This window comes from Nansenia antarctica, assembly GCF_963989245.1.
Source record: "Nansenia antarctica genome assembly, chromosome: 4".
Classification (NCBI taxonomy): Eukaryota; Metazoa; Chordata; class Actinopteri; order Argentiniformes; family Microstomatidae; genus Nansenia; species Nansenia antarctica.
Window position 1 is genome coordinate 67914637 of NC_137689.1, and position 26902 is coordinate 67941538.

General features: G+C 43.1%; 1 protein-coding gene across 1 annotated transcript; it reads right to left on the reverse strand.

Moving 5' to 3' along the window:
* Positions 1 to 218: 218 nt before the first annotated feature.
* On the reverse strand, positions 219 to 24249 carry tek (TEK tyrosine kinase, endothelial). The gene is made up of 23 exons (XM_080529973.1): positions 24145 to 24249; positions 15551 to 15838; positions 14903 to 15013; positions 14330 to 14482; positions 13666 to 13797; positions 13017 to 13154; positions 12582 to 12707; positions 12274 to 12419; positions 11997 to 12141; positions 10121 to 10279; positions 9390 to 9524; positions 8844 to 9143; positions 7859 to 8182; positions 6890 to 7050; positions 5808 to 6021; positions 5341 to 5451; positions 4698 to 4888; positions 4162 to 4275; positions 3076 to 3146; positions 2815 to 2855; positions 2568 to 2664; positions 1168 to 1267; positions 219 to 865 (listed from the first exon to the last, which is right to left on the reverse strand). The coding sequence occupies exons 1-23, from the start codon at positions 24239 to 24241 to the stop codon at positions 791 to 793; spliced, it is 3429 nt and encodes a 1142-aa protein (XP_080386099.1). The 5' UTR covers positions 24242 to 24249; the 3' UTR covers positions 219 to 790.
* Positions 24250 to 26902: the final 2653 nt, after the last annotated feature.

The window sequence follows — 26902 nt, forward strand, 5'->3', positions numbered from 1 at the left end:
TTGGCTGGAATTTGTTGGGTAAAAATCTCTTGATTTACTCCATAAGTGAAACTATATTAAGTAGGATTTTACATTTTCACCCATGAAAGATTAATGTTGCTTCTCTATATAGTATAGTGACATGACAAGAAATATGAGTGTCACAAGTCAAACGAATGTTTCATTACAAATCGTTTTATTTGTTTTATGGGTAGTTTACTGTATGAGCATTGGTTACATTTCTGAGAGATATTTACAATAAATCTGCTATTATTGTATATTGGTAGCAAAAGGTGGTTCTTGTTGTGCCTCTTTAAAATGTTAACATTTAACATTATTTATGGGCAGAGCTAGAGACAACTATTGTTTTATAGGTACAGCCAGTTACAATCGTAGACCTGATGAATCAACAACACATTTAATAATAAACATTGTTCTATCTACAGCAAGTTAAATGAATCAATAACACATTTAGTGGCAACGATAATGTTCTATAAGTACAGCCAGTTACAAATAGACCAGATGATTCAACACATACACTGAAAACATTGGTAAAGCCAGTTACAACCATGGGCATTCACCATACCAGAAGAATCAACAACACATTTTTACATCAACATGAAAGTCTTGAAAGTCAGTTTATGATACAGTATCCATATGTTAGCACATAACTTGGAGTACACAATATGTGCAAAATACTAGTCCATGAACCCCCTTGTGGAGGATTGCTTAAACCATGTTACAATATGATCCATGTACAACCAAACAGAGAATGCTTAGTATTGTCGTCTTCGGGAACAACAAGACAAGATTATCCAGCTTCTTCTGCAGAGCAATCAATGCCTGCGTAGGTGAACTTCTCATACAGCGTGGTGTTGACATACGTCTAGAAAGAAAAGACAGGGTGATAGTATGTTCAGTGCTCAGTTTTGAAACCTGTGCTAGTTTAGAAAGCTCGTCGTCAAACTGGGCAACCATACTTGCAGTAGGGGTTGATAAAAAGACAGACCTCCGTCCAAATAAAGGAAATAATAAATAAACAATTATTGAAATAGGTTGATAAGATATACAGGTAGATGGTAATAAAACGAGTTAATAAGTAGACTGGTGGTTCTACCCCCCTGTACTTTGAGTGTGCTACTACTTAGCATCACTGCCAGGACCCCAAATGAAGCAGAATGTCTTTACCTTCCTCTCCTCCAGCATGCGGTTGAGAGACACCAGGATCTGGGCGAAGGAGGGCCTCTCGTAGGGCCTCTCCCTCCAGCACTGTCTCATCAGATCATACCTGCACCACCACATAGAGAAGAGGGAGAACCTTTGGTTATACAATAGTCATAATAGCAGAGGAGGCTGGTTGAGGCACGGGGTCAAATTCACGCAAATAGCCATCACAACCCCTATGATATCGGCAGAGTCAGAGAGGTGTTTCAGTACACTTATTAAGAGGACCAAATCATTTCTCAGAAGTACTATGGGACAAGATAGGCTGTCTATTGAGCGGGACTTCATCCAAAAATCACCAGACTTCAATGACTCAGTGGAGATGAAAACTCAGAAAAAGTTTCAGAATAAAAGTCAGAAAAAAAAAGTTGCAGAATAAAAGTCTGGGAAAAAAAAGTTTCAGAATAAAACTTGAACAAAAAAAAAGTTTCTGAATAAGTCAGAAAAAAAAGTTTCGGAGTAAAAGTCAGAAGAAAAAGTTTCAGAATAAGTCAGAAATTTTTTTTCTGAATAAAACTAAAAAAAAAAAGTTCTGAATAAAAGTCTGGAAAAAAAAGTTGCAGAACAAAAGGTCAAAACTATAGCTGCATTTACTTCCCTGTGTTTAAATGCTCTCTTAAATGCCTCTTGCTCTTCTATATTTGACCTACTCCACATTTTCATAGCCTTATCGTAACATGTATTCTTACCAGTAGCAGCTAGTCAAAACCATATCATTTACTGCTTTTTATAAAGCGATAAAAGTAATATTGAGCAGAATTAAGTTCAGCCTACTGGTGCGGCCCTCCACCATAGTCCCAGTTTCTCATGTGGCCCATTGTGAAAATTAATTGCCCACCCCTGGTATAGACCCTAGGCCTAATGGATTTATTAGCCCCCCCACTCAGTATCACCACCAGCGGCCACTGCTCCTGTCCCTGAGTGTCCATAGTAGTGATCTCTACTGTGGAGGGTGTCATATCAGAGTCATTCCCTATCTTCCGCCGTAGACTGAAGACCCATCTCTTCAGGCTACACATTAACTGTCCCTCCTGAGACGTCTACATCCCCTCTACCCCCCTGTACAGTTTGTCTACTGTTAATATACATTTCAAATAAATACAATTAAATTAAAAATCTTCCTTCTTCTAGCAAACGACTGCCAATGGCCCCTGGCGTGAGCATAGATTACTTTTTCCTGCTATGATTGGTGGATAGATGATTCACGTACTTAGTCAAATGTATTTGTTGTAAGTCGCTTTTGATAAAGGCGTCTGCTAAATGCAGTAAAAAAGGAAACGTATATCTGACCCAAACCGGTGCAGTTATTAGAAGCAGTGTGCACAGGGGTCAGTAGTTCAGCAGCAGACCCCTGTGGTACTTACACCTCGTCGTCACAGTTCAGGGGTTTCTCCAGACGGTAGCTCTGGGGGAGCTTCTCATACAGCTCAGCGCAGGTCATCCCACAGTACGGAGTTCCTCCTGCAGATCCACACACACACACACACACACACACACACACACACACATACATACATAAGAGGCACTCACAATCATGTACTGGGTCAGTCAGACCGAGGATGTTCAGATAGTGTATTTTGTCTGTTAGCTTAGATACTGTACGGTACTAACCTAAGCTGACAATCTCCCAGAGAAGTACTCCATATGACCATCTTAGGATGAAGAGAGAAACAGAAAATCAGTACTTTGAATATAATATGACATGAATATAACATGTTGTATAAAATAAGATTACATTGAAATGTATTATTATTGACACAGAACATGCTCATTAGTATCACTAGAGACTACTGGGTTCAGAGATTGCATGTTCATCTGTCATTTGGTTGTCTTCACATTTTCGAACAGTTAGTCAGAGATACAGATACTCACACATCACTGTTGCTAGTATAAACGCTGTAGTTCAGAGATTCAATGGCCATCCATCGGACTGGTAAACGTCCCTGTTTGAAACACACAGTGAGGATACACACCTTTGTAAACAACTCACACAGTGAAAACACCACCAACACTTACATGACTCTCACATGAAGATACAATGTGTTCAACGCTCTTCTCTTCAACTCACAAGCAAAGAAATACACAGCTATGAACACACCTGGCTGGTGGAGGGAGAAATCAGAGGACAGGCTCATTGTAATATACAGTGGGGGAAATAAGTGTTTGATCCCCTGCTGATTTTGTAAGTTTGCCCACTTACAAAGAAATGAACGGTCTATAATTTTAATAGTACGTTTATTTTAACAGTGAAAGACTGAATATCAACCAGAAAATCCAGAAAAACACTTTATTATATAAAAGTTATAATTTGCATTTGATCGAGGGAAATAAGTGTTTGATCCCCTAGCAAAACATGACTTAGAACTTGGTGGAGAAACCCTTGTTGGCAAACAACGGAGGTCAGACGTTTCTTGTAGTTGGTCACCAGGTTTGCACACATCTCAGGTGGGATTTTGGTCCACTCCTCTTTGCAGATCCTCTCCAAATCCGGTTTCGAGGCTGTCGCTTGGCAACTCAAAGCTTCAGCTCCCTCCACAGCTTTTCTATAGGATTAAAGTCCGGAGACTGGCTAGGCCACTCCATGACCTTAATGTGCATCTTCTTCAGCCACTCCTTTGTTGCATTGGCTGTATGTTTTGGGTCATTGTCGTGCTGTAAGAATTTTTGGATTGATATTCAGGACCGTTCATTTCTTTGTAAGTGGGCAAACTTACAAAATCAGCAGGGGATCAAATACTTATTTCCCCCACTGTATGGAATGGAATGAGGAATGTTGTTCCGCATTCCGTTCCATGCATTCTAATCCATGCCGTCTTCCGATTTCTACCTCCCCCAGCCTCTACTGGAACACACACACCATATCTCTGGCAAAGATCACAGTTTCATACCATAAGCATGAGGTACATTGTGAAAAGGGACAATTCATGATTTATTTGTCGAGCGTGCTCGCACACTCACCATTGTCTTCTTTACATACACTTCCTGTCCTCTGGAGAGACCGAAATCTGCTATTTTGGCGACAAAGTTTTCCCCAACCAGGATGTTTCTGGCTGCTAGGTCTCTGTGAATAAACTGGAGATGTGTGTGTGTGTGTGTGTGTGTGTGTGTGTGTGTGTGTGTGTGTGTGTGTGTGTGTGTGTGTGTGTGTGTGTGCGTGTGTGCGCGTGTGTGTGTGTGTGTGTGTGTGTGTGTGTGTGTGTGTTTGTGTGTGTGTGTGTGTGTGTGCGTGTGTGTGTGTGTGTGTGTGTGTGTGTGTGTGTGTGTGTGTGTGTGTGTGTGTGTGTGTGTGTGTGTGTGTGTGTTACCGGGGGAATTAGGATCAAGGGATAGTTCACCCAAATAACAAAAATACAATTTTTGCAAGTTTGATGAGCCAGACAAGCTCAATCAAGCACAGCTACAGTAAGTATTTGAAATGATTAGAAAGTATTTGGGAAATATAGAAAATCTGCAAGGGGTCTTATAGAGTAGCTAATCGTGATCATGTTGCTAACCTGTTTTTGGCTCAGGTAGTCCATTCCGCGGGCCACATCTGCAGCGAAGTGCAGGAGCTGCTGGGAGGTGAGCGTGGAGGCGGTGCTGTTAGCGATGGCGAAGGCCGGGTCCGTCTCCAGAACGCGACTCTTCCTCAGAAAGTCCAGCAGGTTGCCGTGAGGGGCAAACTCTATGGCCAGGTACAGGTACCCTGGAGGTTCCACAGAGAGAAACGTGAGTAACTTTAGAAGCCAATTCAGTTGTTCATCTTATTTATTGAGGTACTCAAGATAATAATAATAATATTTGCCATTTAGCTAATGCTTTTATCCAAAGCAACTTACATTGCAGCGAGGGCATACATCTTTCAGTATATATAGTGCCAGCGGGAATCAAACCCATAACCTAAGCATTGTCACTGTCAGCGCCATGCTCTGCTAACTGAGCCACAGAGGACCAAGATTTATCGCAGTGATTATTACAGTCCGTTGCATCTTATTGGACAATGTGAAATATGGTGAAATACAATCTCCCGTACCTATCATTAACTTCTCGACTGTCACATGTTTCTGTTTCATTAGGTTCCACAGCAGGACACATCCAGCAACAGCCCCGTAAATTATGATGAACTGTGAAGTCAGTGGAGAAACATTTGGACTATACCTCTGTGTTCACAGGCACCCAGGAGATTTATGATGTTGGGGTGGTGGCCGAGTTTACACAGCACCTCCAGCTCTCCGGCAAAGTCCCTGTGGTCATCCTTGGAGGCGTACTCTGTCAGAGACACAAATCAAGTAGGTTGTTGCCAAGGTGATAGGTGATTTGTTGACTGAGAACGTTTTTATCACGAATTTCTCTATGTGGTGTCCTAAATATTTACAGTATACATGTGAAAAGCCTTTATATAGAGAACTAAAAGCCCGTCTTTGATGACCTTGATGATGAGAAGATGACATGTTTTGATGTGCATCTTTGAAGCTGAGGGCACATGTTCATTATTTTCTATTCAATTCTACTACAAGACCAATAGATAAGCTGTATTAATCTACTGTACAACTTACTGTATATTCTGTGCTGCCCTCTTGATCATCTTGTATTTCAACAATATCTCATCAACATAAACTTTATACCTTTCATCCGTTTGATGGCAGCGTCCATCCTCAGTCCGTCCTTCTTGATGCGAGCTTTGAGCACCTGGCCAAAGTTGCCCTCGCCAATCACATCCTGGAACTTGATATCGCTCCACTCCAGAGCAGGGTAGGCCACCGGCTGTTCTGGGTTCTTAGACTTCTTATTAGGCAGGTTGAGAGACCCGGAGCTGAACTGGACGACAGGCTCCTCTCTCTACAACGACGACAAATGGAACACAGGTTTAACAGTGAGCCATTATGAGGATGTATTTTTTAATTTTGATGGCATAAAGTAAGTTAGTGTATTTCCACAATTTAATCACATTCAAGATATAAGCCATGTCCTTCTTTTCTCACAGTTCTTTCAGTTGCTTGATTCCAAATGAAGTATTATACTGACGATTGTTGAGGCCCTCATCATCTTTTCTTTATTCAAGTGTTATATTGAATAGTATAGTATTATTATTATTATTATTATTATTATTATTATTATTATTATTATTATTATTATTATTATTATGTGATCATTCAGATTGCTATATTATGTTTTCTGTATTGTAGTACAGCAGGGCCGGCCTGGCCAATAGGCTGAATAGGCTATTGTTGCCTAGAGCTCTGGAATGACAAAGGGCCCCCAAATGTGACCTAAAAAAATATTTCAAATCAAAATGTATCTGTTCAGTTTTTTTCCAGGCAGTAGGTCACAGGTTCAGGTGAACTTGTGCAACCTATACAGAGATGTAGTGTTAGGTAGTGGGGGATGGGTGCAGGTAACATAGGTAATAGATTTTCAGTGTGCAATATACAGTAGATTTTTTTGTGTTTTTGTTCTCAACTGTTGATAATACAGTCACTGTTAATAATCCACACAAAAACGTTTATCTTTTGGGCAATATAGGGTAGGGAGTGGGGGTGTATGGTGGGGTCTAGATTTCAGGAAAAAGCTGTTCCAGGTGTTTGAGGAATCCAAAAATCCGCTTCTGGAGGGGGCCCCCCCTTACCCAAGCTCTCGTCTACGGCCACTGGGACATCCTGCTGCATGAGCAAAGTTAAAGAGAAGTTAGTTAGTTCGTCTAACCCACCACTATATTCTGGAAGGCCTGCACCATCCTCCGCTGGAAGGTGGCTCTCTTGAGCTGCAGCACGATGCAGAAGGCCAGCAGGATTGTGAGACACGTCATACCAGCCGAGCCCAGAATGGCAAAGAACAGCATGTTTCCATCGCTGCCAAACCCACTCAGTCCTGGGAGAGGGAGAGAGCATTCGTTGTACAGTAGCTACATTCCAACATCAACACTAGTCTATCACACAGAATGGAGCAATGTACCCGGGGGACCAAACTAAGTGGTCCTGTGGACAATCCATAGGGACAAAGCCCAATGTGTGGGCTACCGTAATGGATTCGGGGGGGTGATTGTGAAACTTTCCTATTCATTCACCAGTAGTTGTGTCATATCGAGTGCGGTCTGAATCTGTCCCTATTAGGCGGTTGAGTCAGTCAAGAGCGTTTGGCTTGTGTCAACCAAAGTATTTTGGCTAAATACTCTAAGTAATACTGTGGACAATCCATAGGGACAACCCAATTTGTTGGCTACTGCGATGATGATCCGGTGATTAGGCAACTTTTCTCCATTCACTTACGGCTGGTTTGCGTCACATTGCGTGCGGTACTAATCTGTACTACGTACTTCGTAGGAGGTAGACTCCAGGGGAGAAATCAGAGGACGGGCTGATTGTAATGCACTGAATGGAATGAGGAATGGCGTCAAACACCCTTTCCATTCCATGCATTACAATGAGCCTGTCCTCCGATTTATACCTCCACCAGCCTCCACTGCACTGTGTGGGGTACTAATCTGTACTACTAAGGTGGGGGGGTAGACTCAATCAAGAGTATGTGGCTTAGGGGAGGCTGGTGGAGGTAGAAACTGGAGGACGGGCTCATTCAAACACTGACCCTGTCCTCAGTTTCTTTGACCTCCACCAGCCTCCTCTGACTACTCAGTAGGAGGGAGAACCAGTGAAGAATGCTTGGCTTAGTGGCGACTTACGAGAGCTCTCCTGAGGAGACAAGGTCGTGATGGTGATCTGGGGCTTCTTTACGCTCTCTCCCATGTTGTTCTTGGACCAGATCTCCACTAGGTAGGGGGTGTCGGGCCTCAGGCCGCGTAGCTGGAACTGCATGGCCTGGTGCTGTTGCGGCTGCTCGTTAGGCACGTTGATCTCTGCCAGCTGGCTGTAGTCGGCCAGCGCCGTGTCCTGGAAGCGGATCAGAACCGTGGAGATGGAGTTGCCCTCCGCCAGTGCCCAGGTGATGACGGCGGACGTGTCGCTGACGTTGCAGCTCATGACGCTGGACGGGGCCGGTGGCAACTCTGTTTGAAGAACGAAACACGTGGGGTGGGAGTTAGAGGGTGATGTTGGTTGGAGGGATATCTCCATACCATAAATGTAGTGTAACACATGTTTGTTTAACAATTAGACCAACGCACACAATAAGCTTTTTGGAGTAGGACATTTCTGCTTGAAATGTCTGGGAATATATTCTTCTAAATTCCCATTGCATCATTAATTTGTCCTGTCGTGCTCTTTTGTTATTAAAGGCATAGTTCACCCAAAGTTCACACATAGTTCTTAAACATGAGTCTACAGACAAGAACATACTTCGATCCATTCTTTGGTTCTGTTTATCTGGGTCATTAACCGCTAACTGTTAGCAATTATAACTAAAAACAAGGGAAGTCAATGTACCCTAAATTTGCATTTCTGAAATGTCATGACCGAATAGTTTCATAAGTGGGGCAGTCCCTAATCAAGGGTTAGGGTTAGGGTTAGGTCACTGATCTTTTTAGAGAATGTGGGATATTTAAAATATTCAAAATTTTAATTTAGGGTACATTGACTAGGACACGTGTTCATTTCTAGAGACACCTTTCAGGGTAAGGAACCACGAGTTTGTAATTTGGGGCGAACTATTGTTGATAGTAGGTTTTAGAACTGCTCTTGCATGACACCCTGTGCCCTCCCTGTTCTTACCATTACTGAGGGTCCAGGCAGACACTGGCGTGCTGCGCTGCCCCACAGAGACTGTCATCATCCTCACTCTGCACTCGTATTTGTGTCTGGGCCTCAGGTCCATCACCTGCTGACTGGTGGAGTTGGCCGGGAGGAGGTAGGTCTTGAAGTTCCCAGTGTCGGAGTGCTGCGCGCAAATCACCTGATAGGTCCAATCCTCTTTGGAGGGTCCCGACCCCGGACCTACCACAGGGTCCCAGGACAGGCTGAGAGAAGTCTGGCTGACTGGGACCAGCTTGACCCCCGTAGGAAGCGGGAGGTCTAGAGGGAAGCGGGTGGGGAAGGATGGGGGGAGAGGCATGATGTCATCAGGAGACTGAAACCCTGCCATAGGTCAGCTGATTTAGTGTAGTGCCTTAGGCTGTGCTATGTTTTTTTTCTTTGAAGTTAGCTGTGGAACTCAAAGCATATCAGGTTTCTGTACGATACTTCATTTGTATTGTCAAGATCAGAGGAAATGTCTGCTTTTCTGAGGGGAAACAACAATGGGAAGATGATGACCCTTACCAAGCATCTGAGTGGAGAAGCTTGCCTCAGGCCCAGGAAACCCAGTCCCACCAGGACCATGGCGACTCAGCTGGACAAATGTGGTGTACTGGGTCATGGGGGTCAGGTTCTCCAGCTTCACCACCGAACCAATCACTGATAGACATTCAAATGAGAATCACAGGACCAACAACTGATAGACATGAACACATATTATGCCTAAATGTCTCCAACTGATCCAATACAACCATTGTGACAAACAATTACATGGGTTATGTTTAGATTTCCAATACTTGGAACGCTTTTCTGGAACCAATTAGATTAGTTTCCAATACACAATAACACCCATGCAGGAAATGACATCATTCTAATTGTTCAGCACAGTCATAACAAGTACTTTAGTGAGATACTGTAAACCTTTAGAAAACATTTACTGAAGCTGAAAAGAATCTCACACTTTGTCATGTGCAACAATAAGCACATACTGTTCCCTGGCTCTGAGATTCATGGACCACATTTTGAACTCAATATCTTATAATAATACTTACTGTAATAAAAATTAGAGACATTTCAAAATAACTGTCATCAAAATGGCATTCACATCTAATGTTTCATACATGCTAAATACATGCATGCTTATACATGCTTAATAGTTAATACTTAACAATTAATAATTCTTTTATAATGCTTTTAATATATTAGACATTGGTATGCAGGGCAGATGTGAGCTCATGTGTGAGGGTGTTTAGTACCTTCAACTGTCTCCCAGACAGATGCATTGACCTGCTTGTAGAGGACCTTTACAGAGGTGACTGGTCCATCCCCATTGTAGGGCTCCTTGTTGAGCAACACAACCAAATGGTACGGTCCACTCCCGTTCAACACAGGAGGGTACTGTGGCTTTGGTGGCACTGGAGGAGGGTGGGGAAGTGAGAGAGAGAGACACTGTTCAACTCATAGAAGAGAAGAGAAAAGAACAGAACAGAAGAGAAGACGAGAGGAGGCAAGAGGAGAGGAGAGAAAAGAAGAGGAGAGGAGAAGAGCTCTTATCTCAACCATGGAAAAAGAAGTATGGAGTGGAGTATGGAAAAGTGGAGTATGGAAAAAGAATATCATGGGATAAAGGAGAGCTGAATGTACAGTATGTTACCCAGATCAGGCTGGTTTGGTTCCATCACGCCCCCCACTTCCTTCTAGTCTGCCAGCTCCTCCCACTCTCTCCTGTCTGTCCTCGTATGTCCGTTTGTGTTGTGTGTGGGCATGGCCAGCCTGTCTCATTATCTGTCATAATGTCTGCCTGTTCGTTCTGCACACCTGAGGATCATTGGCTTCAACGCCTCCCTCTATATGAACCCTGTCTTCCCTCCACTCGGGGTTGGATCGTTGTTTAACATTGCCAAGACCCAGTCCCTGCCTACCTGCCCTGCCTTGCCCTGCATGCCCTACCTACCTGCCCGCCTATCTCCTCTGCTTACTTACTTACTTAGGCCCTTAACTCCCAGTGGTGCATAGGCCATTGACGACTGTTCTCCATCCAGCACGGCTTTGGGCTATCTTCTCCGTCTCTCCCCAGCTGGTTCCATGTCTTTTCAGCTCTGCCTCCGTGTCCCGTCGCCTCCAGCTGTTTTGGGGCGTTCCCCTCTTCCGCTTCCCCCGGGGGTTCCAAGTCAGGGCCTGGCGTGTGGTGGTATCTGCTGGCTTGCGTATGGTGTGGCCAATCCATCCCCACTTCCTTCTCCGGATCTGGCTCTCTACTGGCTCCTGGCTCCCTCTCTGCCACAGATCCTTGTTGTTGATTTTGTCCGGCCACCTGATTCTGAAGATGCGCCTCAGACAGCTGTTAATGAATGTCTGGATCTTCTGTATCGTCTTTTTTGTCCTTCTCCACGTCTCCGCACCATAGAGAAGGACACTTTTGACGTTGGAGTTGAAGATGCGCACCTATTTCCCTTGAGGCCCAGATGTTCTTCAGCTCTAGCTTTGCCTACATTGGCAGTGACATCGCTGTCTGTGCCACCTTGTTTATCGATAATACTGCCAAGGTAGGTGAAGGAGTCGACTTCTTTGATGGGTCTGTCGTCTATGGTGACATGGATGGTGGTCAGGGTGTTAATCCCCCCTGCCCTGCATGCCTATTTGCCCTGCCTGCCCGCCCGGCTGCCCTGCCTACCTGCCCTGCCTGCTTCCCTGTTCCCCAATCTATCCCTCATTAAATACCCTTGCATTGATATTACATGTTTGACTCTGTGTTCTGCGCCTGGGTTCATCAGCCAATCCTTAACAATACGATCCAACCCCAAGTGGAGGGAAGCCAGGGCTCATATAGAGGGAGGTGATGAAGGTGGAACTGATGACAGATAACAAGACAGGGAACCGGAGGCTGGCCATGTCCACACACAACACAAACAGACCTTCAAGGAAACACAGGAGAGGGTGGGAGGAGCTGGCAGACTAGGGGTGCATTCGTAAATACTCTGAGAGCGCCGGAGCGCACCCACCCAGCTGCTCTCTGACCAGCTGTTCGGAAATTAACTGATTTCAGTTGAAATCAGAGCAGATTTTCCAGAGCATATTTACAAACGCACCCTAGAAGGAAGTGGGGGTACGTGACAGGTTCTCTTACTGTACCTTTCACATTGACCATGAACTCCTTCTCTGCTTGCCCAGCTGTGGTTTTGACCTGGCAGGTCCAGCGACCCGTATCACGCTCGGTGATCTTGTCCACTTTAAACCTTGAGGTGGTTTGGTCACCCACCGTCTCAGTGTCATACGCCTATGAAAATTGAAATCTAAAATCTCATTTGATACACGGAAATGGCTATGGTGGTTTTTCATATCACATTGACTTAAATCGATCAAATACTGCACATTCTTACAAACAACTGTAATCTTGTTTGTCACTTACATATATGATTGATTTGTCAGTTTTGAGTAAGATGATCTCTCTGTGTAGAGGTGCTGGTTGTCCGGTGGCAGTGCAGTTGTCATAGTAATGAATCCCAGAATTCAACTCAGTGTCCATTAGGTGGCTGACCACCACAGGAGCCTTGTCTGTAGAAAAGAACAAGTCTAAAGTCAGTATAATGTGTGTGTGTGTGTGTGTGTGTGTGTGTGTGTGTGTGTGTGTGTGTGTGTGTGCGCGCGCGCGTGTGTGTGTGTGTGTGCGCGCGTGTGTGTGTGTGTGTGTGTGTGTGTGTATGTGTTGGTTAATACCTTCTTTTTCACAGCGAGCGCCATGTCTTCCTGGACACACACAGCCTCGAAAGCGGTCACACCGGCCCTTGCCGCCACACTCACACTTGAGCTTGCAGCCAGCTCCATAGTAGCCCTGGGGGCAAGCTAAAGTCACAGGGAGAAATCAATCAAAATCATTACACTGTCCCAAAACATACAAACACAAACATTGCCAATCAGCAACAAGAGCGATACCTAAAAAGATATATATGTTATAATAATAACAATAACAATAAATTGGTGTGACCAATTCTGACCCCACATAAAGCAAGCAGGGGCACAGTGTCAAGGAAAAACTCCCTGGAGGGAAGAAACCTTGTGAGTAACCAGGCTCTGTGAGGTTGGCTCTGGTTGGCTGGGCAGAAGCTCAGAGCCAATTTGTTGACCAATCAGAGTAGAGTTAAGGACTCTCACCTTCACTGCAGTTGAAGCCTTTCCACCCAGTGGCGCAGGAGCAGCCATAGGGGTCTCGTTGGCAAAACACCATGGAGCGACAATAACCGTCCCAGCACCACTCCTTACACGTCCTCCCAAACTTGCCCTCGCCACAGACTGCAATAAAACATAACTTTTTTGATTACATGGCATTCTCCAACATCAGTCCCCTACAAAACAGTCTCTGGTCATTTGGAAGCATTCCAAAGATAAGAGAGCAAAGCACTGAATCACTTTGTCTGTAATCAGCCAGTAGACGTTTAGAGGACAATAAACCACATTCCATTGGGTTACATTCTGTAAGATTAAAGGAAATGTCTATGAAGATGAATCACTTGATAAACCCTTTAACATGCAAAAACACATTTGGAGTGTACAGTCTGCATAACGCACAAATCTCCCAGACAAAATTCCAAATATCTCCATGGTGATACAATGAACTAAACCATGAATTGAACGACATCTCTTAATAGGAGATGCACTGTAGGACAGTGTCATTGTAATGCATGGAATGGAATGGCATCAAACACATCCTTTGGGAAGGTCGCTCATGTAAAAAAGGTATCTCATCCTCAGTGGGACTCCTTGGGAAAATCGTGGGTTAGCTGAATAAGAAATGTTTATTTACCAATTTCACAGGTGTGTCCCTTGAAGCCAGGTGGACAGATACACTCTCCTGTCTCATCATGACAGACACCTCCGTTGGTGCACTGAGGACAGCTGTGTTCACAACTAGGCCCCCAGACTCCACGTCTACACTCTAGACATAACGGTAGAAAGTACAGTAGTACAGTAGTACATTGAGTCAATTCCAAATGGTTTTATTATAAAATTGAGCCTTTTTCCTTTTACAAATGAAGGTTTTTCATGCAAGCTGACATGGTGAGTGTCCTGAATGCTGTGTAGCTTAAATAGTACTTTATTTCTGCTGACAACCCAGCCGTAAACTTTGAAGAGCTTTGCTGGAGTGGTGTGAGCCTGGATTGTCAAAATAAATATGGTACTACTTAAGCGACCAAGTGTTTGGGAATTCACCCTTCACTCAACCGAAAAAGGGTTAGAAAAAGGTTCTTCATTTGTCATTTGTCCCCATAGGGGAATCCTTTGAAGAAACCTTTTGGGTTGGAACCTAACCTACCTTTTGGCTTGGAACCTAAAAGGGATCTTCAACCCAAAAGTTCTTCAAAGGGTTTAATGGGTTCAAATAAAAAAAACGTTTAGATTATTTTTTTGGGGTGTATGAGGTAAAAAGTCATAGTAGAGTCAAATAAAGACAATGTGGGAATACTGACTTCTGACTATCAGCCTGGTGATTGCTGATGTGGACTTGGCCCCAGCGATGGATCTGGCTGTGTAGAGCCCAGCATCGCTGGTGGTCACTCTGACCACGGGGTATTGGAGAATGTCCGGGATCTCATCCTTGGGCACAGAGTGGATGAAGGACCCTGGTGAACAGACTTAGTTTAGTAACACTTCATGAAGTTGTTCTATATCTGTGTATAACACTGAAAGAACTACTAGACTTGTGTGATAACAAAACAATGATTACAGAACCATTACTCAATTACAAAAGTATTATTTAATGTTACTGTAATGTGGTTTAATGTAAAGTAAAAAGTAAAGTGTAATGTAAAGTCACCCAAGTTACGAGTGTGTAATGTATGCTTAACCACCAAGTAGAGAATAGCATGTGTATAGCAGGGGAGGCTTGTGGAGGTAGAAATCGGAGGACGGGCTCCTCATTCCATTCCAGTCAGTACAAGCCCATCCTCAATTTTCTACCTCCACCAGCCTCCACTGGAGTAAGTATGGCCCAAATATACAAACAACAATGAAATACAAAGCATGTACATGTAACCATTTACCATTCTTATAAATGACAGCATCCTCTGCAAACACTTTTCTGCGAGTAAAGGAAATATTGACATCTTCTCCTACGCTGACGGTCGTCGTCAGAGACTCTGGGAGGAACGTGGCTAAAAAGGCAAACAGAGGACACACCCAATGATGCATAAACCAGCACAGTCAGCAATCTGACATAGTTTATAGTTTGCTGCAAGACTTAAGCTATTGTGTAATGTCAGTCATTTGGCAACAGAAATTAGATAAGTGTGCATAACAACAACAGAAAATATTGCTACAGTTAGACTCGGTTTGACTGCAAGGAGGAAGTTATAAGCTAACAAACACTTCGGACAGGAAGTCACAGCTAGGTTTCACGCACGTCCCACCATTCATCCCTCTGGCTGTTTGGCATTGTTTGTATTTCATCAGGGAGTTAGAATAACAGTTTATCTCGGTAAATAATGTAATGTGTAATGTGTGACGTTTGCAACAGTCAAAGGGGGACAAGCTTGTTATAAAGTTTTACTACCAAACAACTCGCTGAGGTAAGCATTGAATGCTCTGACTATTGTGAAAACCTGAACACAATAGGCTACACAATTTATTATGGTTACATTGTCATATGGTTATAACTCTGCTTATAACACAAGAATAATTTAATACAGTACCTTCATTTAACATTTTGTATGTGTAGATTCTGTCAGTGTTTTTGGCCCTGCAGTAGAATTCCCCGAAGATATCACTGCGTGTCTTCCAGGTGATCTTAGAGGCTGAGTGGTAGGCTGTATCCTGACTGACAGGCAGGTTCTGGGGATGTGTGAGGGGGAAGTCGCGCCCCATGCTCAGGGTGCTGCCCGAGGACCAGTCGCTATTGACGCAGTGCAGAGATGAGTCCGAAGATGTGACCATAGGGTCAGGGTTCACCAAAATCAGGTCGGCGATGTCCAGGGCATTACCTGTGACACATTAACACACATAAACACACAAATACACACATATGCACACAAGACTTACATACACACATACTCTCTCACACACACACACGCACACACACACACACACACACACACACACACACACACATACACACACACACACACATGCACACACACACACACTCACACAACACACACACACACACATGCACACACACACGCGCGCACACACACGTCTAACATACAAAACCATTTGTTCGCACACTGCGACCAAAACCGTGATGTCAGTACATCTGTTATTACCATACAAGCGTGTGGCCCTTACAGTCATGGGGAATCTTGACATTTACAAAGACCATGTCTGATTTATGCTCTGTGATGATACACTTTAGTATCACCACCGTGCGACTGTTAAAGCTGGCGGCCAAACGAACAGTGTCATGTAGCTGAGGCAAACACTGAGAAGGGCCAGTACTAAAGATTCAACACGGCCAAACGTTCTAATAAGAAGTCATGGAGAGTGCAGAGGTGTAGCAGATGGGATTTGGAATCAGGCTTTCGTGATGATTTACAATGGCCTCTCATTCACCCGTTCACACACACATTCACACACCATTCACGTTCCGGCCCGCTCATTCGGAGCAATTTGGGGTTCAGTGTCTTGCCCAAGGACACCTGGACCGGAGGAGCCGGGGAACAAACCGTTAACGTTGCGATCATTAGACACCAGCTCTACCTCCTGAGGCACAGCAGCCCTAATCTCGTTCCCAGACACTTCTGCCCAATGTGCTCGGAAGGTGCCTATATAATCCCTGCAGTCGGGGTTAAGGCAGTCCTGTCTGAGACATGTAAAACTTAAGTGTTGCCCTTGAAGCTTGAGGAAGTTCTTTTGGGATAATGGTAGGCACTTGGGTCTCCTCACAGACCAAAGACACTAAATGGTGAATGAGGGTGTCTATGAGACCAATGAGACCAGATAATAAACCCAGAAACACTTTTAAGACTAACCTTCAGATACTATAAAACACAGCGGAGGCTAGTGGAGGTAGAAATCAGGGGGGCAGGCTCATTGGAATTGATGGAATTGAATGAGGAATAGCTATCAAACACACATCATTCCATTCCATGCATTACAATGAGCCCGCACACTGGTTTCTATGTAATGGACCGATCAGGTCCAATTACAGAGAGTGCAAATGAACGAAGAGAACCAAAATGTTCACTTCACATTCATCTTAACCTCCTTATCACAATTCATATGAAGTCATTCACAAGTATCATCATATTGTCTGTATTTTCCGTTGAAGCATCCATTACATCATTATCAACACAATGAAGTGATCAACTATGACCAGTGCAGTTGACAACATTAGTGAATATTGGGTTTCCAAATGGAACTGGTTGCTCGTTTCCTTCCATTGTTGGCGCTGGACGCTTACGTTGAAGATGTTTCAGATTAAGGACAGTGTGATGTTGATGAAAGGTGAAAGGTAATATGGCACAGGTGTGTGTGTGTGTGTGTGTGTGTGTCTGTCTGTCTGTGTGTGTGTGTGTGTGTGTGTGTGTGTGTGTGTGTGTGTGTATGTACAAGTACACAAGTGTGTGTGTGTGTGTGTGCGTCTGTGTGTGTGTGTGTGTGCGTCTGTGTGTGTGTGTGTGTGTGTGTATGTACAAGTACACAAGCGTGTGTTTGTGTCTGTGTGTGTGTGTGTGTGTGTGTGTGTGTGTGTGTGTGCGTGTGTGCATCTCTTTCTCCTCAGTGAATGGTCTGTGTCAGGATCACGGAGATGATGCATAGCGTCGGAAACTTCACACATCTCTCTCCACAGGGCTGTGTGTCCAGGGGGTCGGCGTTGCGCTGCGTAGCACAGCAGTGACCTCAGCTTGCAGTCATAAGGCTGATCTCTTCCATATGTCCACTCTGGACTCTCCCTCAGCCAGAACCTCTGAACCCCAGCACTTATAAATCAGAGACAGCTCAGATAAGACGAAAAAACTCAGAACGCCTTTGAAAAAAAAAACACCCATCATTCCCTTCCTGCAATCTCAGTCACGGAGTAGTTGAGGTCAATTCCATTTCAATCAATTCCTGTCAGTTGAAATGGACATGGAGTTTCTCCAGAGGGGAGAAGTTTCATTCCTGATTAGAATGACCGTAATTCCAGTTCAATTCAGGGTTGAATTGCATTCCAATGGAAAAAAAGATCTCTGTCCAATTTCAGATTAAATTGACCGCATCCCTGATGCACTGTAGAACCAATGGATCAGATGAAATACAGGGTGGATACACACTGTTCTCTTGACAGCATAAAAGCTCTCCCACAACAGCAACAAGGTCATGGTCAAGTGCACTGTCACGTCAGCATAACAATGCCGCATTAGCAACTCAAATGACTCTCATATGCGTCAAGCTTACATGTTTTGCCAACAAATTGATTATCCTGCGGGTTAGGGTTGTTGGCCCAAACGCAGATTGGCAAGTAGTCAATTAACTTCAGATGGGAGAGGGGTCTGATTAGGGTCTGACAAGGTCTCTGTGAAACATTCAATTGAATCCAGTCTTTTGGGAGAGAGAAGAGGGGAACTGATTCTGAGAGCGATATGGCATCCATCCCCATCACCATCAATTGGAGGACGGGCACATGTGTTTGATACCATTTCTTAATCCATCCCATGCATTACAATGACCCCCCCCTCCCCCCGTCCGTGACTTCTACCTCCACCAGGACCCCCCCCCTCCCTCTCCCCTGCTGTACATACTGTATTAGATCCATCTGCTGTATGAGTGTGTGATGAACTAATGATGAAGAATGGAACGCTGTGGATAATCTAACAGCTGGATACGTTTGGCACCCCAATATTTATCTTGTGAAGTCATACAGCACGTGCCATTCACAACTCACAACACACTCCATAAAACAACGCCATACATTAGTGCAGTCGTTTCTTAGCCCGTAGCTCTTAGCACGTAGGTGAAATGATGGATCACTGACAAGAATCCTGAATGTTTCCACATAGGAGCTACACACTCACGTCTTATTCCAAATATTAGCTGTATTAATTTTATCTCTTGAAGTGATAGTATTAATTGAAAACCACACTTCATACTGAACTTAATAATGTCACATTATTCACATTGTCACAGACTGAAGCTCAGCTTCTACCCCAGGGCCATCCAGGCCCTGAACACAGCAAAGACCTAGGTTCTGGGCCCTGGACAGTCTGGACGGATTGATGGCAGCTGCTGGATTGAAAAAATCAGGTGTAGTGCTGAGGCACAAATGTGTACATTTCAAGCCTGCAAACTGCGACACTTTAAATGAATGTGCAATAACACTATGTGCAATATGACAACCCTAGTCGTCTTATCTGTACAGTACAGTATAGTGGATAGTGTACATAGCCTTTATTTATGTAAACCAGCTCCTTTCCCTTCTTGTTTTTTTAGTTTTTTTTTCTTTCCTAGCACCAGGGGAGCCACCCCTCCCAAATTTCGTTGTTTGGTACCTGTACTATAGCAATGACAATAAAGACCATTCATTCATTCACATAATGTCTTACATGAACTGAGTACTATAAATACTGTTACTGCATGTGCGTATTACACATTATGATGTACCAGGTACATTTTTTCTGTGATTGCAGAAAAACATTCTGATCTTTCAAGCACGATAGGGGGCTTTACACACATACAGGGCTGACCCAAGCCATTGATTGATTGATTGATTGATTGAAAGCTTTATTAGAAGATTTGCAGGAGTAGGTACATGAAAGTACATATTACATACAAGGTCAACTAACAGGATAAAAACCCAAGAAAGCCACTGGCTTATTTCAATTGGGGTCCTTGATTCATACTGTTACAAGCACAGCCCACCAGTGTGCGTTCCGACCCTTAGTAACGATAAGGACTGGGGCGGAGGACACATTGGAGGATTTGCTCTCTGCTGGACGGACCTGAATCGTTTTGTGCTAGCTCAGATATTTTACTTCCAAATGGTCCTTTCCAGTGCTTGTTCAGCAACTATAGTAGTTAACCTGGCTAGACCCAGTACAGCTCAGCTTGGTTGTTTCTGGTGTGTGAATTAGGGTTTGTCAGCCACTCATAATCCCTATCCCTGCTAAACACAGCTTTAGTCATGAAATGTAGCCAAATTTCCCCAGCTACTATTTTTTAATCATTTCAAATGACCAACCAGCTGATTGTACTGTATAACGTGATCTGTAGTCTTCATGGTGCCATTGGGAAACCTCGCCCTGCTATTGTTGAGGTAAGAATAGTCCTGACAATGTAGGGTGTAGGTTTATGGGGGGGGAAGTAACTTTCTGAAGCAAAGAAAAAAGAAAAAAAAACTATTAAAAGATATTATCTATGTCAAAGCATCACATCGTGTCTGAACATAAAAGGAATGAAATGTAAGCAACTGCTGAAAGAGTAATGCTCTATTACGGACGGCTCCGTAATCCCTTGATTTACTTTGCTTTTAATGTTTAAGGAGTTACTCAGTTTACACGCGCAAAACTTATGTGCATTTTTGTTGTGCTCCGACGTCCAACCAATGTCAAGCATAAAAAGACAGATGTTTGGGGGGATGCTGTCAGCATTCCAAGCAGGGCTATAGAGAAACAAACTTGTTTTGGCCAAGTGCCTGGGTGCAGACTAATTGTATTATGCCACAGACATACAGAGACAGAAAAAGGAGGCTTGGACAAATACACAGAGGAGACACAGAGGTGGACTGGCACCCTAGTTTCATCATTTTTTGTGTAATGGAAAGTGATGTGTTTAGATAACATAACCAGGGCACACTTGAAAAAGAGCGCCTAGTCTCAAGGTGCTGTCCCCTGTATAAATAAAATAAAATAAAATAATCTCAGGCCATAATCTATGATGTCCTGCTCCCGGGAATAGTCTGTATAGATTAATAACACTGTCACTTAGACACAAATCAAACAAATAACTGTGCTTGCGAAGTCACTTTAGGTCATGTAATGTATATCTCAGGTTCTTAAACATGGTGCTATTTAAAGTCAATGAAACCCTAACAGGGAATTCAACTGTTTTATTATACAAACATAACACAACATAAGTGGTTTGCTCTCTCAGCATATACGTACGTGACATTGTTTCCCTTTTCACTTTTGTTTTAATAAGTCCAAGATCTATTCACAGATTTGGCTGTAGTTGATTCATTCCTGTTCAAGGCAATGCTAATATTTATCAGCCACAGGTGGCCAGGCTCAATATCTTTCTGCCGTCTAGAAATAACATATCCTTAGATACAGTATTTGTTGTTTGAACAGACAGGCACACCCTTATGCAAATGTGTTATGTCCCAAACTTATCTTTTAAAAAATGAAAGGTATTTCCTTCAGTCCATTTGCGTTTGGCAAAAGTTAAAGATGAGCGAATATTAACATTTATGGGTATGTTGAGTATGAGTTATGTTATGAGTTATTTTGTGTATTGCTGTTGCTTCGAGTTCGTTTTAGGCTTGTTACAGTGGATTGTCGCAACCCAGAGCCTCTCTTTCCAGAGTGAAAACAGAGTTGTCAGGATGATAAATGGATTGCTGTCTTATCTGAGAGTGAAGGCACAAAATGCTTCAACTGATTTGTGCCAGCAGGGACTGGGGATTCGAGCACAGGGGGGGGGGGCTTGTTTTCCAAAAACAGATGAAAGTACGAAGAAACCCTTATGCTGAGGCAAACATGTGTCTGAGTGACACTTGAACAACATGTACTTGCTGGATGCCTTTGTTGCTCTCTCGGGCTGTCCTGGAGGGGTCTGGGTGGAGGAAGACTAAGTGGGGTGGAGCTGGAACACATCCATTAAGGGTGAGTCCTCCTCTTCAGACTGAGGACTGCCAGACTGCTCCCTGTGGCTGGCAGGTTTGGTGATTTGTTTGAAGAACAATATCAGACTTGTCAAAAGTCTGGCGCTGCTTTTACAAATGGAACTGAAAAACACATTGTGTAAGATTTATGTTTTATGATAAAAAATGGGCAAAATGGTTGGCAATAGATTGGACCCACACTCTTGGGAAAAAATGGAAGAACCCTGTAGTGTTCCATGTCGAATCTGTTTGGGTTCCTTGAAGAACACTTTCCTTGGTAGGTTCTAAATGGAACCCAAAAGCATTCACCAGAAACCCATAGCACATTATATTAGAGTTTATACCTATTATTTAGATGGATTTTTGCTACTTTAGAGAGAACTTGTTAGAGAGCTTGTTTTCCAAGAGTGACACCAAAGTGGACTTGTACTATTGTGACAAGGTATTTCACTTTTCATACAATACTGTATACTGTACTATGAACCACATTTAAATAATCCTATGTATCGTGCTGTTTAGTTTATACTTGAATACATAAACTTTCAGTCCATCGGTTTTCTTTTTGTTTGTATTACATTTCCAAAGTCTGGCACTGCTTTACAAATCAAACCGAAGAACACATGGTATAAGATTTACTGTATGATGTACAGCACAAATGGGTAAAATGGTTGGCAATAGATTCAAACTACAATCTGTGCTACCAAGAACCAAAACGTATTATTCGACTGTCCCTGTCGGAGAAGCATTTGAAGAACCCTTTAGGGTTCAATGTTTCAGGTTCCATGAAGAAGCTTTCCATGGAGAGTTCTGAATGGAACCCCTTACGTTTCTTTAATGGGTCCTTTTGGAAGCATTTTTTAAGTGTATTGATCAAATATATAAAAATGTTTCTAGAGAAACTCTGTGTAAGGGTTAGGGTTAGGGCTAGGGTTTGCTAGAGTGATTGGTTTGTGATTACTATCATCACCAGTCAATGCAAGCCAATTGTGTTGACAAATTCCAATGTTATTCTAAGTTAATTGTACAGTATATTATATTAATTTGGTCTATTGTTTGTTATAATTGGGGAAGATAAACTATTTGTGTGTGGTTGGCAACATGAAGGAGGGGTGTGGGGGTTGTGAGCTCATGTGTGTGAAGGGAATGTGGGTGTGTAGCCATGAAGAGGAAACTGGTTGCAGTACCAGCCCATGTCAAAGAGGTTGTTGAACTCATTTCACTGTGTTAGGTAACTAATGGCACAATGGGAATACTTTACTTAAAGCAAAGAGTTATAATGCCATCATAGGATATTATAAGACTTGTTATAAGCACGTATGACTGTGTTATAATTTCTTATATCATGTTGTTATGATCACAAGTTATTATCAGCCATTTTCCCAGTAAGTTGAATAAATAATTCTTACAGACAGGCATAACGTATGATATATTATGAAGGCATTATAAGGCATCATACATAATTTAGAATTAGTAATAAAATGCATTATGTACAGTATGCCTTATAGAAAGTGTTACCAAAAACACATGTAATTGTCCGTCTTCATAGTTTAAAGTAATTATGTTGTATTCCACATCTAGTAATAAAGTAATAAAAAAATATGTGATTTAGTGTGTAAGGTATTTCCAAACTGTATAACTCAACACTGATGTTTATATATTCAAGGGTAGTCCATTGAAATGTCATATTTCTTTTTACTGTAGGCTATTTTCACATTATTTTCAGACATTATCAGACTTTATTAGAACAAGCAACCATATCATTAAAAAATATATATAATAATAATAATAATCACTGGAAACCACTATTATTACCACAGTAGATATAATGATAAGCTAGCTAGGTGGTACCTCTCAGAAGCATTGAATACGACAGGGCGTCCTTTTAACCCCTTTTTGAATAGGCTAGGATGCAAACACTGCTACTCCTGAGAAAGAGAAACTTGGAACTGTGGCTTCCTCAAGCCTTTTCTCCATAACTATTCACCTCATATATTCTTGAGTCTTGGGATCACTTTGTGATCGGAGTCTTTTGTAGTTTATTGACACAGCAAGAAAATACAACCAAGTGGAGGAAGACTGCTACGCCTGAAACAACAATAGTCTCTGGTCCTAAACCAAATAACTACCAATGAAGGTCCAACCTTTGGATTTTCAAATAAGGCAGAGTGAATCGAACGCCCTTTGAAATGATATTGATGATAACGTACATATGACTAACTAAACCTTTCCCCATTTGACTCCTATGAAAACCAATAATAAACACAAAGCAAACACAAAGACACACACATTTTTTCAACGCTACCAGTTACGATACGCGTGTAACAATACTAGTATACTGTGGCCCTCTGTTCTTGGGACACATGTCCAGAGCACTGAGTCACTGAGCTAGGGTGTTGATGACTGTAGCTGGTGGCCTTTCATGATCATTTATGACATCGATCATTATGATATAGATACAGTAAATTAGGATTAATCCCATAAGAGCCATACCTGGAGAGAGCCAGTAGACCAGCCACAGGGTCACAGAGGAGACACGACAGCACATATTCCCCCAGTGAGAGTCTGGTGGACACGGCGGTTTGTACATCCACAGAGATCCACGGGGCCAAGGCGGGCAGGACGGAGGCGAAGGAGAGGAAGAGACCAAACCCCAGAGAGGGTGTCAGAGAAGCCAATCAACACACATCTCTCCACAGTCTCTGAGAACTGCCTAATGTTCCCTTTTCTTTCTTTCTCCCTCCCTTTCTCTCTCCCTTCCCTGCCTGCCTTCCCCTTCCTAACTCAACCCCCCCCATCCCCATCCCCATCCCACCCCCCCACCTCTCTCTCTCTCTCTCTCTCTCTCTCTCTCTCTCTCTCTCTCTCTCTCTCTCTCTGCTGTCCAGGCATTGGGAGTTGGAGTTCCTTTTCCTGTTTCCTCTCTGTGTGAGGATGGGAAGGCCCTAGTCTGAACAATGTATGACATTAATTACTACCCCTAGCAGCCCCCTATAGGGAGGCTCCACCAGACCAAACCCAAAAGAAGACTCCTTATCAATTAGGGTGTGTTCGCCAGGAAAACCCAGTTTGTACACATTATCAATGATGAACTAATTGACTCACTATTTTGTCCAATGTCCAATGTCGGTGGTCATTTACTGTACTGTATGTACAACATTTTAACATATCTTTGTCAAAATCCTATGAATCGTGCTGTTTATACTTGAATATATCAAGTTTCAGTTGTTCAGCTGTTTTCTTTCTGTTTGTATTCCATTTCAGTTCATTTGAACTTGACTGCTTGTTTTTGCCTCAGGAGGTCATTTCATACTTTCTTTATGAAGTAATCGGCGTTGTTTACACATCGTAACACATTTGGATTCGTTTAACCAGCAAACGTTTCATTTCTCCTTTTCCCTATGAAATCCAATGTCCCAGTACCTACAAATGTTTGTGTGTGTTTCACTTATTCCCTCCTAGGCTTGAGGCATGGATATCATCCCCATGTTATGAGTTGTGCCAACTGTTTAACTAAGATTAACATTATATTTTCTTTCTTCAAAACTTTCCTCAATCTTGGGTTCTGTTTAACATTTCTGAATTCCTCCAAAGGTGTGTTAGGAGCTGTCTCGGACCTCTGTAATAATCTATAATAGTGAGGTGGTTTTACTAAGGCAACACTCACTACTGTACATAAATCACGGATAATGAGTGGGGAGAATCAGACCACATGGGGACCAATGGGAGGAGAAGAAAGGGATAGAAGAAGAAACAGAGAGAGAAAGCCCAGAGCTTACTGATATGCTGTAGGGGAAACAACCATATGGACGTGGGATTTAGAACTCCCAAGTATGTACTTTAAATTACACACACACACACACATACATACATACATACACACACACACAAACAGACACACATACGCGAGCGCATAGACGCACGCATGTACACACACACACACACACACACACACACATGAAAAACAGGTGTGTGCATCAAGAAAGTGGGGTTCACTCAAATCACACTGTGAATTACTCTGTTACTCCCTTCCATCTTTCACAACACTATTTCCTCTGAGAGGGAGAAACGGGGGTCTGCCCAGTGATGTCATGCCCCTGGATGGACGGAAACGAGGCCAGGAAATGTCCGTACCTAACTCCTGTGGTGTGGTTGAGTTGTCTCCTTTCAGATGCTTGAGGGTGTGTGATACAAAGGTGCCTTCAATGACCATATCGGTGGCATACAGGTCAGTGGAGGCTGGTGGAGGTAAAAATGGGAGAACAGGCTCAATATAACGTATGGAATGTAATCCTCAGATTTCTACCTCTACCAGTCAACCCTGATACAGGTGCTCATATTCCAGTTTAGAGAAGTTCCCACAGAGATTGTATTGAGGGCATGGTGGCACAATTCAGTTCATTTGAAACCAAAACTGTGCACCACATTTTTGGTTATGTAAATGTGCAGGCAAACGTGGAGCTACACTTTATATTATGTTAGTTTATTACTTGTGTGGCAAGGCCTAAATGACCTAGGCCACAATAATGTCAGTAACAGTCATTTTAGCCATCTTGATTTAGAATCACCAGGGCCCAGTGTTTCAAGTGGTTTGTGTGATCCAGATTCTTATCCAGGATCAGATCGAGCTGACTGATTTCCCCTATGCCTGCCAACAAATCTGCCAATTAGACCTTATCCTGGATCGCCAAAAAGAATCTGGATTATTCTGATCTAGATTAAACGTTTTGAAATACTGGGCCCAGCACATGGGCAGGCTTATCGAGGCTCTGCCCACCAAGCCCAACATATGCAGCATGTAGGCCTACACGTATGTGAGAAATTCTCATGGAGCTTTGACTTGAGAATGGAATAGGTTTAAGTTTTGTTTTGACAGTTTCTTCCTCTGCCAGAGAGCAAGGAGCACATGCAGCAGCTGTGGAAACACTGAGACACAGCCACGGCTACAGCCCAGTCACTGTATACTATAGTACAGCAGCCTGACCACTGTGGTGGCCCCCCCTTCTATTTACATACAGAGAAACTGATTAAATTCATGTCAATTAGTCAGTGAATGAATGGGTTGGGATAACAATGATGTAACATCCATTGGTCTCATTGTACCACATTGCAAGGTGATTTCATGACTTGCAGGGTAGGAGAGAAAGGAGAAAGAAAGAAAGAAAGAAAGGAGAGTGAAAAACTGTAGGGTTTAAAAGTGAAGAGTAGAATCATCAATCAATCAATGCTTCATTTGCCATACAATCAGATT